A 17,723-nucleotide genomic window follows, 5' to 3' on the forward strand; every position below is an offset into this window, starting at 1 on the left:
AGTAAGTATAATTAACACGACTAAACTGTATATTTAAAAATGGTTGAGCTGGTAAATTTTATTGTATTTTGCCATAATTAAAATCTTTTTAAAAATCCTATTATGTAAGAATATAGATATAAGATCTCAAGAAAATGCAAGCAAACCAAATCAAGCAATACATAAAAAGCATTACATACTATGTCCAAGTGAGATTTATCTCAGGAATGCAAGGTCAACTTAACATCTAAAAATCAATGTAATATACCACCTTAATAGAATAAAAGACCAAAAACCACATGATATCTCAGATGCAGGAAAAGCACTTAACAAAACTAAACACACTTTCAGGATGAAAACATTCAATGAACAAGTAACAAAGGGATCTTCTTCAACTTGATAAAGGGCATTTATAAACAATCCATGGCTAATATGATAATTAGTGAAAATCTAAAAACTTTCCCTCTAACATTAGGAAGAAGACAAGTGTTTTGGTCTCATCACTTCTATTCAACATTGTACTGGAGGTTCTATCCAGGATATTTATAAAAGAAAGACAAAGAAAAAGGAAAGAGGCATCTAGACTGGAAAGAAGTAATTTATCTCTATTTGCAAATGACATGATGACATGATCCTGTCAATACAAAATCTTAAGAAATTCACTCTCTCACACACAAAACTATTGGTTAATAAAGTAAACAATTCTATTTACAATAGCACCAAAACATACTAAAATACTGAGAAATAAGTTTAAATAAATGCAAGACTTGCATGCTGAAAACTACAATTAAAATTAAAGAATACCTAACTAAACAGAAAGACCATCCTGCGTTCATGCTTTGCAAGATGTAATATCACTATTAGAACAATACTTCCCAATTTGATCTAGAGATTCAACCCAATCCCTGTGAACATGCTGGCTGCCGTCTTTTTTTGTTTGTTTGTTTTTCCGGAAAGAATAAACTTATTCAAAATTCATATGAAAATGCAAGGGACACAGAATGGCTAAATCAAGCTGGAAAATGAAAGAGTTACGGATTTACATTTCTTGATTTTAAATTTTACAACAAAGCTACACTAATGATGACAGTGTAGTACTAGCATAGGAACAGAGATACAGATCAATGGAATAGAATTAAAAGTCTAGAAATAAGCCCTTACATTTGTGGTCAACTGATTTTTGAGAAGAGCCCTGAGATAATTCAACAGGAAAGAACAGTCATTTTAACAAATGGTGCTGGGACAAGTGGGTAACCACATGCAAGAGTTAAGTTGGAACCCTACCTCAAACCACACACAATAATTAACTCAAAATGGATCAGTCTTAAATGCGAGAGCTAAAACTATAAAACTTGTAGACTCATTGATGGGTTAGGTAATAATTTCTCATCTATGATACCAAAAGCACAAGCGATAAAGGAAAAACAGATAAACCAGACTTTATCAAATTCAAAACTTCTGTGCATCAACTATTATAATCAAGAAAACAAAAAAAATGGAAGCAAATATTTGCAAACCACAGATCTGATCAGAAGCTTTTATCCAGAAAATATAAAAAAAAACTTACAACTCGACAATAAAATGACAGCCAAATTCAAAAATAGGCAAAAGATTTGAACAGTTCTCCAAAAAATATATACAAAAAAATAGCTAATTATCACATGAAAAGATGCTTAACATTATTAGTGATATGGTTTAGCTAGCTGTGTGTCCTCACCCAAATCTCATGTCAAATAGTGTTGAGGAACACTATTTCCCAGTGTTGGAGGAAACGCCTTGTGGGAGATGACTGAATAATGGGGGCAGACCTCCTCCTTTCTGTTCTCGTGACAGAGTTCTCTACAAGACCTGGTTGTTTGCAAGTAGGCAGCACCTCCTGCTTCTTTCTCTCTGTCTCTCTCCTGCGGGTCATGTGAAGATATGCTTGCTTCCCCTTTGCCTTCCACCGTGATTGTAAGTTTCCTGAGGCCTTCCAGTCACGCTTCCTGTACAGCCTGGGGGCACTGAGTCAATTAAGCCTCTTTTCTTTATAAATTACCCAGTCTCAGGTGTTTGTTTATAGCAGTGTGAAAACAGACTAATACAATTAGTTATCAGGGAAATGCAAAACAAATTCACAATGAGATACTACTTCATACCCAGCAGGATAGAGAGTAACACGTGCTGACAATGATGTGACAAAATCCTCATACACTGCTGGAGGAACTGCAAAATGGTACAGAAAATTTGGAAACATCTGGCAGTTCCTCAAAAGGTTAATCAGAATGAAAACATGACCTGGCAATTCCACTCCTGGGTATACCCAAGATAAATGAAAACGTATGTTCACATAAAAATTCATGGCAGCATGACTCATAATAGCCAAAAAGTGGATACAAACCAAGTAAATGTCCACCAACAGATTAACGGATGAACAAAATGTGGTAAAAATCCTTATAATGAAATATTATTGAACAATAAAAAGGAACGAGGTAATGATACATACTGCAGTACAGATAAACCTTTAAATATGCTACTTAAAAGAAGCCAGTTAGAAAAGACCAAACTGTATGATCTCATTCATATAAAAGGTCCAGAATAGGCAAATCTATGGAGAAAGAAAGTAGACCGGTGATTGCCTAGGTTGGAGGTTGGGGGTTGGGGGAGGTTAGAGAGGGTATGAGGGGAAATGGGAATAATTGTTAATGAGCTTGGATTTTTTTTGGGTGGGTATGAAGATGTTTTAAAAATTATATAGCTGGGCATGGTGGCTCATGCCTGTAATCCCAGCACTTTGGGAGGCCAAGGTGTGTGGATCACCTGAGGTCAGGAGTTCAAGACCAGCCTGGCCAACATGGAGACACCCTGTCTCTACTTAAAATACAAAAATTAGCTGGGCATGGTGGCGGGTGCCTGTAATCCCAGCTACTCGGGAGGCTGAGGCAGGAGAATTGCTTGAACCCGGAAGGCGGAGGTTGCACTGAGCCGAGATCATGCCATTGCACTCCAACCTGGGCAACAAGAGCGAAACTCTACCTCAAAAAAAAAAATTAATTAAAAAAAAAAATTATATAGTAGCAATGGTTGCAAGCCTCTGTAATACACAAAACCCACTGAATTGTACACGTTAAGCGGCTGAATTTTATGGCATGTGACTTGTATTTTAATAAAGCTGTTATAAATTTAAAAGGACGGTTTTTAGGAAACAACTAGAAATTTAAATACTGGCAATATGATAATATTAAGAAATTGATTACAGTTCAGCGTGATAATGGTACTGTGTTTTTATTTAAAAGGAAAATCAATCCTTATCTTTTAGAGATACATACTAAAATATTATGAACAAAATGATATATCTAAGATTTGCTTCAAATACAGGGAAAGTGAACAGCTATACAGATGAAACAATATGGCAAATGTGGGATCTGAGTATAAACATGATGTTCATTATATTGCCTATGTTTGAAATTTTCTGTAATTAGAAACCAGGCTTGGCATGGTGACTCATGCCTGTAATCCCAACACTTTGGGAGACTGAGGTGGCAGGATAGCTTGAACCTAGGAGTTCAAGATCAGCCTAAGCAACATAGTGAGATTCCCTCTCTACAAAAAATAAAAAAATCAGCCCAATGTGGTGGCTTATGCCAGTAGTCCCAGCAGAGGTGGGAGGATTGTTAAGCTTGGGAGGCTGAGGCTGCAGTGAGTTATGATCACACCCCTGCACGCCAGCCTGGGCAACAGAGTGAGACTCTTGCCTCACAAAACAAGAACAAAAAAATTATAGGCACTTACTGGATCACATAGGTCAATTTCCTTCAAGTAACCTATTTCACCAACAATGCTATTATTTCACAATGGTTTAATCAGTACAAAAGATAATTTTAACACTAAAATTCCATGATTCCTCTTTTGGCTCCCAAAGCATAATTAACACTCAGTATAGAATACACTAAAAAGTACCTTAATTTCTGTAATTTTTGCTATGGTAATGTAAGTTCTTTTTTTTTTTTTTTTTTTTTGAGAGTCTTGTTCTGTTGCCCAGGCTGGAGTAGAGTGGCGCGATCTTGGCTCACTGCAAGCTCCGCCTCCCGGGTTCATGCCATTCTCCTGCCTCAGCCTCCCAAGTAGCTGGGACTACAGCTGCCCACTACCACACCCGGCTAATTTTTTTTGTATTTTTAGTAGAGACGGGGGGGGGTTTCACCGTGTTAGCCAGGATGGTCTCGATCTCCTGACCTTATGATCCGCCCGCCTCGGCCTCCCAAAGTGCTGGGATTACAGGCGTGAGCCACCACGCCCGGCCGCTACAATGTAAGTTCTTAAGTAAAAAGAAAAACAATTTCACCACAGCTATTTCACAGAAAGCAGGTCTATCAAGATTCTCCAGTTCAGGGATACTATCATTCTCAGCATTCCACTTGACTAAATAATACAAAACAAGTTCCTCTGCGCCTGTTTAAACACTCAAGATTTAATATGCCAGGCAACTTGCATGTTAGCAAAACTTTTTCTGTAAAAAGTCAGATATTAAATATTTTAGAAATAGCAGGCCTTACAGTACTGTTGCAACTTCTAAACTCTGCAGCTATAATATCAAAGTAGGCATAGACAAATGAGCACGGTTGTGTTCCGCTAAAATTTTATTTACAAAAACAAGTGACAGGCCAGATTTGACTACTGGGCAGTAGTTTGCTTACCCCTGTGCTAGAGCTTATTTGACCATGGCAAGGAATTGAAAAGATAAAAAAGGATAAAAATGTGATTTAGAATACACATTGGTAACAAAAAATCATCATGTTAAGAATATACACTTGTATATGAAGTGCAATACTCACAGGTGTTTGGATCATCATGGCTCGTTGATCTCTCATTGTTCTTACAATATCTAGTGGATAAACTGGCTGATTGCATTCAATGAGACACATGGCTGTTTCCATAGTAATAAGAACCCCAGTTCTTCCGATTCCAGCACTAAAAAAGACAAATATAGGCAAGATCCTAATGATACTATTCTGTTATACTATTTGTGGCTTTTGTGCATAAAACTGAATTATAATATAGAAGAACAATATCATTTTAATATTTTATATTATAAAAGGTAGGAAGCCAAATACAGAATATTTTGAAAACAGAAAAAAAAAAATGCACTTACTCATTTAATATTAATTAAATGTTCTGTACCTTCCATCTACCACATTAGTTGGAAAAATACTATTTTAAAGGAGTTAAATTTCAGTTTTTAAAATCTGAATAAGGAATAGAAGCTTACTGGAGCAACTCCTCTTTAAAATTCAAAATGATAGAATGACAATAATAAGCCATCAATGAATGCACAAAAGACAACAATATTTTACACTCAAATATATCTTTTTTTTTTTGAGACAGAATCTCGCTCACGCCTAGGCTGGAGTGCAGTGGTGAGATCTCCACTCACTGCAACCTCTACTTCCTGGGCTCAAGTGATTCTCCTGCCTCAGCCTCTCGAGTAGCTGGGATTATAGATGTGTGCAACCATGCCTGGCTAATATTTTTTGTATTTTTAGCAGACACGGGGTTTCAACATGTTTGTCAGGCTGGTCTCGAACTCCTGACCTCAGGTGATCTGCCCGCCTCAGCCCCCAAAGTGCTGGGATTCCAGGCGTGGGCCACCGCTCCCGGTCTCATTTTAAATAAAATTTAAATTAAATTTTACCATTGAGATAGCCAAGAACAACTTTTTAACTTCTAATCTGTGAACATGAATGTAGTAGTCATCAGGGACTTGGGATATAAAATGGTGTTTCACCACTCTTGTTACTTTACCTCCCAAATTTTGGTCTATAATCTGTTTTGATGATTTGAAACTCTACTCTTAAAATGTGTTGGAAAGTTTAAGGATAAAGAGATACCTCAATATATCCTCTGAATAAATCACTTAACAAAGGTGGCCATAATAGGGAGGGAACAACTGTCTCCTAATCTCTGGATCAGTAGCAGTAAAGCCTGGAGTCACTGTATTTGGCCCTTTGAGGGCAGAAGGGGACCTTGGTCTCAAAGAAAGAAAGAGTAGCCTGCTGTTTACTTAAAGCTTTTAGAAGTAGCATATCCTTTGGTAGGGTCACTTCAAGAGAGGTAGGAGTACTCAATGAATGTCTTAAGAGAAGCCATAGGCAAGGAAGAAGGAAGGGAATCTAAATATTAGGCTATAACCTAATGCCTAAGCCATTGTCTGAATGTGTCCCATAAAATTCCTATGTTAAAACTTAATCACCAATGTGATAATATTAGGAGGTGGAACCGGTGAGGCATGGTGGCTCACACCTGTAATCCCAGCACTTTGGGAGGCCAAAGTAGATCCGTGGATCCCTTGAGCCCAGGAGCTCCCAGCCTGGGCAACATGGCAAAAACCCACCTTTACAAAAAAATACAAAAATTAGCCAGGTTCAGTGGTGCACCTGTACCTCCAGCTACTCGGGGGGCGGGGGCGGGGGCTGAGGCAGGAGGATCACTTGAGCCTGGGAGGCAGAGGTTACAGTGAGCTGTGATCATGCCATTGCACTCCAGCCTGTGTGACAGTGTGAGACTCCAACTCAAAAATAAAAAGAAAAGGTGGGACCCTTTGGAGGTGATTAAGTCATGAGGGCTGATGGGATTAGAGCCCTTATAAAACGACTTCAGACAGTGGGTTCGCCCCTTCTGTCCCTTCTAGCATGTGGGGAAACAGTATTCGTCCCGTCCAGAGAATGACACAACAAAGTATCATAATGGAAGCAGAGAGCAGCCCTCATCAGACCCTCATGAGAACCTGTGTGTACCCTGATCTTGAACTTCCCAGCCTCCAGAAGTATAACAAATACATTTCTGTTCCTTTTAAATTACCCAGTCTTAAATATTTTGTTACATAGCACAAATGCACTAAGACAGCCCACAGTACTGTATTTCATCAAATCTATTGTAAATTGTTAAGACCAATTTCAGAGGTGTCAAAATATGAAAAGGAGGAGCATTTAAGAATCAGTGCAATCAGTATTATTTTTATGTCTTATGATAAAGTTACTGCCAATCATATGTTAGAACATATCTTTTGCCTTCTATCTTCAGAGCATAGCTTTGAGTTCTAATTATTACAGTGACAATAACAACATAAGGACAAAATATGTACTCTCTTTTAAAAATGACTTATCTGTTCATCTATACATTCATAAAAGATGGAAAACAGAATACCTGCAATGGACAACAACAGGTTCTTCCTTGCCAGCCCTCTTGTTTCGTACATGACAAACAAAATCTAGAAAGTCACTCGAATCATCAGGGACTCCATGGTCAGGCCAGGCTATGTACTGGATCTGAGTGAGTGGACGACTTTCATTTTTCTAAGAACAAATGAAAAATTATGCACCTTGATGTATGCATTATTTAAATTGTCCCTATAAACCTCATAAAATTAATCAGGAAAGAAGGGAGGGGGAGATAGAAAACTAAACACAGCTTGCAGCACACTTAGCATTGATCATTAGTTCAGCTGTTCTCTGACCCGCTTCCTCATAGTTGTGTGGTGCCTGCTGCCTCAATCCCAGAGACCCCATTACAAGATTATAGTTCCCCCCTTAACTGCTCTACAGATAACAACTTGGGACATTATGAAATGTTAAATTGCCCCTTTGAGACGTTCTTTTGGGTCCTGCAGACCAATGAAACTACTGACTCAGTCAGTCTAAAGGACCCTGAGATAAGCTAACTCACCGAAGAATGCAGTTTCCACCTCCTGATGATTTCATCCACCTTATCCCAACCAATCAACGACCTTAATTTCCCAGCCCCTTGCTCTCCACCATCCCCTTCAAAACCCCATCCCAGATCTCATCTCCTCAGGGAGATGATTTGAGGGTCTCCTCCCATCTCCTTGTTCGGTACCCGGTTATCATTAAACTCTTTATCTGCTGCATCCCTGCTGTCTCAGTGTATTGGTCTGTTATTGCACAGCAGGAATATGAACCTGTTGGTACTATGACATTATCTTTAAAATATATTCATGTCATTGGAATTTTAGAAGGAAAGCAAAACCAACCACTCCTCTTCTCCACCAAAAGTTATGTATAAACTCATTAGAATGCAAAATTTCAACAAAAGGGAAAGAAACTATTTTATAGAAATAGTTGTATCCATTTAAGTAATGGCTAATTACATTACTACTCTTTTTATAACTCAATTTTTATATGTGTAAAGTATTTTAAAAATGATAATCAAGTACATAGGTAGAAACAAATTAAGAACCAGAGAAATGCTTAAAGAAAACTAATGAATTCTTGGGCGAGCAAAAATGGTAAAGTGAAAAACATTTTTTGTGAACAAAGCTGAACTAATCCTCATACAATGCAGATGAAATTATGGAAATCAGAAGAATAAAATCTCAAGATAAATGTATATTAAAAATTGGAGTTAATAAAAACACAAAGTCAAATCAGTGAGATTAATTCTTTTTGGAGAGCCAAGGTTGCTATAATGGAGACAGTAAGAGTATTGGGTTTAGATACATCTTGGTTCAAATCTTGACTCTGCCAGTTATGGCATTCGATGTTTCAGAAAATAATTTCCTTCAACTGAAAAATGAAATAACATCTATACTTTAAAGCATCAGTCTTATGCTAAAAAGACTCCATGAGAGGACCTGTAAATCACCCAATCAGCTACTTGGCACCACATACTCAATAAACCGTTGCTACAGTCATTCAATACTATGATTATAACTATGGTTATTGCCATTTACACTAAAGAGAGCTTCCTGAAAAGTAAAAGGTATTCAAGACTTGAGGTAATATCTGCTATCATTAATCCATTCATGTATCTATTTATCTATGGGAGCAAACTTATTTTCCCAATAACGTTTGGCTCAAACTTTAGAAACTAACTCATGTCTTAGTTCTAATGTACTCAGGGTGTGTAAAGAAAAGCCACTATGGTACGTAAAACTGTCACGGATAATCTACAGGTGGAGTATAATAGAGACTATGCTAAAGATAGACATTATTTTATATAAACATACATAGCCTATCTTTCAGTACCTATTTGAGAAAACGAAGAAATGTTGTATTGGCTTGACCTGTTACACTAGACCATGAGCTACACAGTGTATGTCCCCAAACCCTAAATTCATTCTGATGGACTCTAGCCCATAAAATATTGAAATTTTAAAATTCTTGTAATTTTAGCTTCATTCAAGGCCAGATTCCTTTTCTATAAATTAGCACAACTTCTGGCTTCTTCCCTTTTAGTAAGTAAGGCTCTATCTCTCTGGTTTCCTTTAATCATGCTCTTGGGGTTGGAGGGGAATTCTCATTTCCAAAGGCTTGACCATTGATAGGATAGTCCTGGGCACTCATAGCTTGGGCTATTTGCTCTTCTCTAGCAGTTATTTCCTTTTTTCAGTCCCTTTCAAAACCAAAGGTGGTTGGCAGGGGGATATCTAGCTGCAGGCACAGAAAGTAGGGTGCACTGTCTCTAGCAGCCTTACAGAACTGGCAGCATGATGCTCTCCTGATACATCTTCCAATTGGGATACTGAGCCATCATTTATTAATCAGTTTCAATTGAAGCCAAGGGGACTGACTCAGGCAGAATTAAGAGCTGGCAATTAGAAATCTACACCCCATCTGCTGTCAGAAGGTCCTGGTTACAACCTTTTCCTTCTTAATACATAGCGGACTGTGAAGTTGCTCTCCTCTACTCTTTTAAAAAAGGAAAATAATTTAATAGCTTTCTATTGTTTTTTCCATTTCCACAGACACACCCAAATACTGTACTGACACTACTTGGAGTAAAAGTTTTTTTATAATGAAACATACCTAAATAGCTATTCTGAATAGGCAAAGTAGTAACTGTAGTAAGTATTATTTACTAGACTACTTTTTCACTGATCATTCATATCGAGTCATAGAAACTAAAGAAAAACATTAATTATGTAATAGAATAGAATACTCTTAATAAAATTCCAAAGTACCCCATTAAAGCAGATAAATAATTCAATAATTTTTATAGTATTTCCAAGTAACCAATACTCAAACTAAAAACATTTTCAGCTTTCAGTCTTTACCTTGAACACAACAGTTCTAATGAACAGACATCCGGCCTTCTTACCTCTTGGTTAAACAGTGTCATCTTCCTGAAGATATAGGCAGTGTTTCCTTCTTCAGAGTGGCAGGTAACTTGGTAGCATCCATAAGATGAACTGCCTGTGGGTTCTGGCCAATATTGGTGACATTTAACCTGATATTGATATAAATAAATAAAAATAAATAAAATTATATACATACGGATTCAAGTTCTCCTATTTTTAAAAATGTTTTAATTTTTAATAAATTTCAAACTCACAGAAAAGTTACAATAATAATTTAATAAATTTCATCTAGATTTGCTGACCAGTTTTTTTTTTTTTTTTTTTTTTTTTTTTTTTTTAAAGAGATGGAGTTTTGCTCTTGTTGCCCAGGCTAGAGTGCAATGGCAGGATCTTGGCTCACTGTAACCTCTGCCTCTTGGGTTCAAGCGATTCTCCTGCCTCAGCCTCCCAAGTAGCTGGGATTACAGGCATGTGCCATCAAGCCTGGCTAATTTTGTATTTTTAATAGAGATGGGGTTTCACCACATTGGTCAGGCTGGTCTTGAACTCCTGCCCTCAGGTGATCCACCCACCTTGGCCTCCCAAAGTGCCGGGATTACAGGTGTGAGCCACTGCGCCCAGCCGACATTTTTTCTTTGTCACCTTTTTCCCTTTGTAATAGTAAGTACTCTGGCTATATTTTGAGACAGCAAAAATCCTCACTGAATCTTAAGATTTTTTTTTTTTTTTTTTTTTTGAGACAGAGTCTCGCTCTGTCGCCCAGGCTGGAGTGCAGTGGCCGGATCTCAGCTCACTGCAAGCTCCGCCTCCCGGGTTTACGCCATTCTCCCGCCTCAGCCTCCCCAGTAGCTGGAACTACAGGTGCCCGCCACCTCGCCCGGCTAGTTTTTTTTTGTATTTTTTTAGTAAAGATGGGGTTTCACTGGGTTAGCCAGGATGCTCTCGATCTCCTGACCTCGTGATCCGCCCGTCTCGGCCTCCCAAAGTGCTGGGATTACAGGCTTGAGCCACTGCGCCCGGCCAAGATTTTTTAAAACAGCTGTAATGACAAGTAATTCATGTACCATACCACTCACTTGTTTAACGTATACAATAGTTTTTAGTATATTCACAGAACTGTGCAACCATCACCACAATCACTTTTAGAACATTCCCATTACACCCAAAATAAACCCTACACCAATTAGTAGTCACTGTTCATTCTTCCTCATCTGTTCCCCCATCCTTACCCCAGATCTAGACCACCACGGATCTACTTCACGTCCCTACAGAGTTGCCTATCCTGGACATTTCATATAAATGCAATCATACAATATGTGGTCTTTTTGACCTCTTTCACTATGCTAAGTGTTTTCCAGGTTTACCCATGTTGTAGTATGTATCACTACTTCGTTCCTTTTTATTGCCAAATAATATCCAACGATAAGACTACACCACATTTTATTTGTATATTTGAGTTGTTTCTACATTTTGGCCATTATAAATAATGCTGCTATGAATGCTCATGTACAAATTTTTGTGTGGACAAACTTTTTCAATTCTTTCGGATTTAGGAACGGAAGTACTAAGTTATACCAACTCGACGTTTAACTTTTTGAGGAACTACAAGACTGTTTTCCAAAATGGCTGGATGATTTTACAAACCCACCATAGGAGGGTTCTGTTTTTTCCATATCATCCCTAGAACTTGTTATTATAGGTCCTTTTTATTTTAGCCATCCTCTTGGCTATAAAGTCTCATTAAGGTTTTGATCTGCATCTCCCTGATAATGATGTTGAGCATCTTTTCTTGTACTTCTTAGCCATTTGTATATCTTCTTTGGAGAACTGGCTATTCAGATCTGTTGCCCATTTTTTATTTAAATATTGCATTATTTATTTTACTGTTGAGTTGTAAAAAGTTCCATATATACATTAGATACAAGCCCCTTAACAGATGTACATTAATCCCTTTAAATAATAACAATGACAGTAATGGCTAACACTTATGTCACATTTATTTATGTGTTAGTCACAGTTTTATGCACTTAACCATGATGATTTAAAACAAGAAACCACAAGAAAAGAAGACTAAAGGTTACAAAGGCTTAAATAAACATGAATATTTTGACTACATAGATGCAGTATAATTTGAAAAAAGTCCAAGCAATGTGTAAGATTCAACTATGACTTACTCTGCCACGTTCAACTTGTGTGGTCAACATTACAACCATAGAGGAGCCTTGTTCCCAAGTCATCTGCCAAAAATCTGTACAAGTGTGTGGTAATGGCCCTTGACAAGCAATGTACTGATTTATAATGCTGGAAGAAGGGATTTCCATCTAAAAAGAAAAGGGCATGAAAATAAAATGTTTTGCATTACTTTTTACAGTAATCAGGAATATGAAAATCATCCACTAATTGTTATAGTGAATACAACTAATCTCAATGAACTGCCGTCAGTAAAACAAATCTTTATTAACAATTTCTTATTTTATCTGTAGAAGAAAGTTCATGGCAATGTTCAACAGTCATAGATATTTATCTTTTAATTAGTGGAAATAAGAATTTAAATATTTTCCAAATATTTTCCTGGGCTCAAGCAATCCTCCTGCTTTGGCATCCCAAAGTGCTGAGATTACAAGTGTGAGCCACACCTGGCCTATTATGATTTTTAAAAGCAGCTTAACCCAGAATTCTGTTTCAGAGGCAGAGACGTGGTAAAGAAATAAAAAATACCTATCTGTAAATAGTGTATGGGTAAAATTTGTGAGGAACAAAAATTCTGCCATTGGTTTTAGCTTGAATTTTTACATATAAAATAACTTTAGAGGATATCAGAATAATATTTAAAATTCATAATTTTCACAAAGAGGTAAGATAGTATTTGGGAAAGCTGAGTCATCAGTCATTATCCTACTACATTTTGAGATTAAATATTTTTTTAAAAACGTGATATATGCACATGACAATTCAAAGAATAACAAAGAGTGAATAAAGAAAGTCTCTTCTGGCCGGGCGCAGTGGCTCAAGCCTGTAATCCCAGCACTTTGGGAGGCCAAGACGGGCGGATCGTGAGGTCAGGAGATCGAGACCATCCTGGCTAACACGGTGAAACCCCGTCTCTACTAAAAAAATACAAAAAAAATAGCTGGGCAAGGTGGCAGGCGCCTGTAGTCCCAGCTATTGGGGAGGCTGAGGCAGGAGAATGGCGTAAACCCGGGAGGTGGAGCTTGCAGTGAGCTGAGATCCGGCCACTGCACTCCAGCCTGGGCGACAGAGCGAGACTCTGTCTCAAAAAAAAAAAAGAAAGTCTCTTCTCCCATTTCAGCTTCTAGTTTACACCCAGGAAGGTAATCTTTTTCTCTCAGTTTGTCACATAACTTTATCAGAGATATTCTATATACAACACACAAACGTATATGCAAAACTAACTTTCCACTTTTCTGTAAAACTGTTTTTTAAAAATGGTAGCATACTATATATAATGTTGTTCTGCTTCTTATTTCTCTTTTTTACTTCATCTTCAAGATCATGTTTGATTAGTAAATAAAATTTCATTCTTTTAAATGGCTCTACTGTATAAATATACAACATAATATTTCATACAGATTTAAGGCCCTCATGTTTTTTATTTTTGTAATCTTGCCCCAACCTGCCCTCACTTGACAGCAAAATCTGACCTGAACTGACCTAAGACTATTTGTACTCTTTATTAGTCTTACTTAGGGAGAATATCTATAGTTTGCTGTTAACTATTCAGATATATTGATTACAGGGCACTTGTCCCATAGCCAGCCAGCGATGTTACTTATTATAGTATATGGTATATGTATTAAACACACTTTCAAAGTTCCAAAAATTCGAAATCCAAAAGCATATTTTTCTATACCCTCCCACTCACTGCCCCTTTATGTGAAGAAGGAGGTCTTCCTATGTTGCCTACGCAGGTCTCAAACCCCTGGGTTGAAGCTATCCCTCCAGCCTATGCCTCTCTTCAGTGTTGGGATTACAGGCATGCACTACTGCGCCTGGCCCCATATTTAACCTAAGGTTTCACATAAAGGATGTGGACCTACATGTAGTATTATCAAATTTTTGTTCTTTCAATCTCATAGGTGAAATAGTAATTCCTTGAAGTTTTCTTTTTTTTTTTTTTTTTTTGAGACGGAGTCTCGCTCTGTCGCCCAGGCTGGAGTGCAGTGGCGCGATCTCGGCTCACTGCAAGCTCCGCCTCCCGGGTTCACGCCATTCTCCTGCCTCAGCCTCCCGAGTAGCTGGGACTACAGGCGCCCACAACCGCGCCCGGCTAATTTTTTGTATTTTTAGTAGAGACGGGGTTTCACCGTGGTCTCGATCTCCTGACCTTGTGATCCGCCCGCCTCGGCCTCCCAAAGTGCTGGGATTACAGGCGTGAGCCACCGCGCCCGGCCGAGCCACCGCGCCCGGCCTGAAGTTTTCATTTGCACTTTTGTTTTTTGTAAATCGCATGTATTTTCCATTTAACTCTGATACTATTTTTCCAAGTGTTAAAACAGTATTGTGGTTTTGCTACCACAAAAAAAGGCCTTATCAGAGGTATATTCTTAAGTAGCTAATCCTCCATCAAGGATTCTCAATTTGCAAATTTGACTACTTGCTAAAATATATTCATAACCCTTAAAACAATTGCAGGGATTTCTTGGTCATGTAGTAGACATACAGCAGTGAAAAATTTGAGTGATCTGAAGACATGCACATTTCCAAGTGAGATCAAACAAACCAACTCTGACATCTTGTTTTACCTCTCATACTGTAAACAAGTGACCTTTCTGCATTCTATGTAGTGCCATACTTTTCACCTTTTGGTTTTTTTTTTTTTTTTTTACTAGTAATTTTGCTGTTTAAAAATGGCCCCCAAGTATAGTTTTAAAGTGCTGCCTAGTGTTTCTAAGTTCAAGAAGGATGTGATATACCTCATGGAGGAAATATGTGTTAGATAAGCTTCCTTGAGGCATGAGTTATAGTGCTGTTGACTATGAGTTAAAGGTTAATGGATCAGCAATATATATTAAATAAAGTGTTTTTAAACAGAAACAACATTATGTATTTATTGGCTAATGAAAATGTTGTGACTTTAGGCCTGGGGGAACCTAACCCTGTATTTTCCCTAGAAGCAATGATTAAATACTCCCTAATTTAGCACATACAAAGACTTTCTAGAGTATGACAACATCGAATGGTGAAAATTAACCCAATTTACATATACAGTGATATATTTAGGTTTAAAAATAATTTGGAGGCTAGTACTTAGCTGAAACAAGATTGGCCACGAGTTGATAGCTCTTGAAACTGGGTAAGAGGTATGGGGGGACTCTTTTATACTCTTCTCTCTACTTTTGTATAGATTTAAAAATGACTATTAAAAATGTCATTTGCATAATTTCCTTTTCTATGAATTGTCTTTGCATGTCCTTCATCCATTATTTTCATTGAACTTTCTTTTTTTTTTTAGACAGGGTCTTGTTCTGTCACCCAGTGACAGTCATATGATCATGGCTCACTGCAGCCTCAACCTCTCAGGCTCAAGCAATTCTCCCACCTGTCTCCTGAGTAGCTGGAACAATAGGCATGCACCACCATGACTGCTAATTTTTATATTTTTATTTTTATTCGAGAAATGGAGTCTCAATATGTTTCCCAGGCTTACTTTTCTTATTCATTTATGAAGCTCTTTGTATATTTTAAATAAGCCTTTTCTAGTATTTAAAAAAATTCCATTTGTCGTTTGATTTTAGTAGTTTTTCAGCATACCAAAAATAACAAATTTTACCTTGTCAAATTCATCTCTTTAAGCTTAGACATGTATCTAAGCTTAAAAAACCTCCCCCTGAGACTTTAAACAATTTTCACATATTTCCTTCAAGTATTTTCATAATTCCACTTTTAAAATTACATTTTGATGTATTTGAAATATATGTTGACATCGAGTGGAGGTGAAGTATTTATAGATGAAAGATATGATACAAAGATCTACTTCAAAAGAACCTGGTAAAGGTGAAACAAAGTGTGTCATGAGTTGACAAGTGCTGAAACTGAGTGATGTGTACATGAAGTTTGATTTTACTGTCTGCTCTAATTTTGTACATTTGAAATTTTCTAATTACAGAGTTAAGAAAAAAATAGTATTTTTTTTTTCCAGGTAAGAAAGAAAAATGCCTCTTTACAATGACATATTCTAGACCAGTGGTCCCCAACCTTTTTGGCACCAGGGACCGGTTTCTTGGAAGACAATTTTTCCATGGAGTGGGGTTGGGAGGTGGGGATGGTTACAGGATGAAACTATTCCAGCATAGATCATCAGGCATTAGATTTTCATAATGAGCATGCAATCTAGATCCCTCACATGTGCAGTTCACGAAGGTCGCACTCCTATGAGAATCTAATGTCACCACTGATCTGACAGCAGATGGAGTTCAGGTGGTAATGTCTGCCCACCACTCACCTCCTGCCATGCAGCCTGGTTCCTGATAGGCCATGTATGATTACTGGTCCATGGCCCAGGGGTTGGGGGCTCCTGTTCTGGACAGTTGACCCAACCACCCATTCATTGGATAGTCTGTTTTATCTCCAATGATTTAAAAGACCGTCTCTACCATAAACAAAATTCTAGTATTTATCTAAGTCTGTTTATGAACTGGACTATTCCATTCCACTGCTCTACCTGTATATTAATAAAGTACCAAAATATTTTATTTAATATTACTTCAACAATATTTTTCATATCTGAAAGTTTTAATATTCTACCCAGGTTAGGATTTTAACATAAAGAAAATAATCTCAAAGTTCATAGTGGCTCCTATTTTTCCAAATGGCAAAGGCATAATAAAAATAAACTTACATTTATATAGTTCGCATTGATGTAGTCTTCATTACCTTTTAAAATGACCCGTGTGGCATCATCTAAAAAATTTAAAAGACATAATGTTTTAGTAAAGTTATGTTTAAAAGATTAAATTTAACAGAGACAATAAGATACTTACAAGGCGAAATATCTCTGTATCTATTTTTGGAAATATTCTGAGGTAATTTGGCACAAGACATTGTCATTCCAGGTTTTTTCCGATAAAGTTGCTAAAAAAAAAAAAAGGGGGACAATTCCAACAAAAGCCATAAACAATTTCTGTTTTGTTTTCCGGACTTGTTTCTATACTAACAGGAAACAGATTTTTTTCCCTTTGAATAGGTCATCTATATAATGATATATCATAGGCTAGTAGAGTACTGAACCAGATTTGCAAAGCTGAATTCTTCAATTTCTAACATAAAGTATGTGTCATATTTTGAAAAGCGGTAAAACTAGTGAAACCAATTCTGCTTACAGCAGGAGCACCTGAAGTTGTGAGTAGCAAATCTGCAGAAAACATTTAACTTTCATTTAGTTTGGAGGTGTTTACAGTATATGAACAAGAACTTTTGAACAAAAACTAACAGACATATCCTAAATGTTTTATAATTAAACATTTACCTATAACATGTATGTCAGAGCAACAATTATTAATGATGGTCATTTCTAAAAACACACTGAAAACTATCCAGGGAGCCTAGCATGGCTGTGCATGCCTGTAATTCCAGTTACTTGAGAGGCTGAGGCTGGGGGACTGTCTGGACATAGGAATTTGAGATCAGCCTAGGCTACATAGTGAGAGGCCGC

At 37.3% G+C, this 17,723-nt stretch overlaps 1 protein-coding gene across 7 annotated transcripts in view; it reads right to left on the reverse strand.

Moving 5' to 3' along the window:
• The window catches only part of LOC105492475 (protein tyrosine phosphatase non-receptor type 4), a 238,258-nt gene that overhangs the window by 11,687 nt on the left and 208,848 nt on the right, over positions 1–17,723 (reverse strand). For all 7 annotated transcript variants that reach the window (XM_071072609.1, XM_011759654.3, XM_071072610.1 and 4 more), the window contains 6 exons: positions 17,053–17,143; positions 16,911–16,972; positions 12,226–12,372; positions 10,072–10,200; positions 7,162–7,310; positions 4,794–4,929 (listed from right to left, as the gene is read on the reverse strand). In XM_071072609.1, coding sequence (XP_070928710.1) covers positions 4,794–4,929; positions 7,162–7,310; positions 10,072–10,200; positions 12,226–12,372; positions 16,911–16,972; positions 17,053–17,143 — 714 coding nt within the window. The remainder of the gene's footprint in view (positions 1–4,793; positions 4,930–7,161; positions 7,311–10,071; positions 10,201–12,225; positions 12,373–16,910; positions 16,973–17,052; positions 17,144–17,723) is intronic.

The sequence above is a fragment of the Macaca nemestrina genome, chromosome 11, assembly GCF_043159975.1.
Source record: "Macaca nemestrina isolate mMacNem1 chromosome 11, mMacNem.hap1, whole genome shotgun sequence".
NCBI lineage: Eukaryota > Metazoa > Chordata > Mammalia > Primates > Cercopithecidae > Macaca > Macaca nemestrina.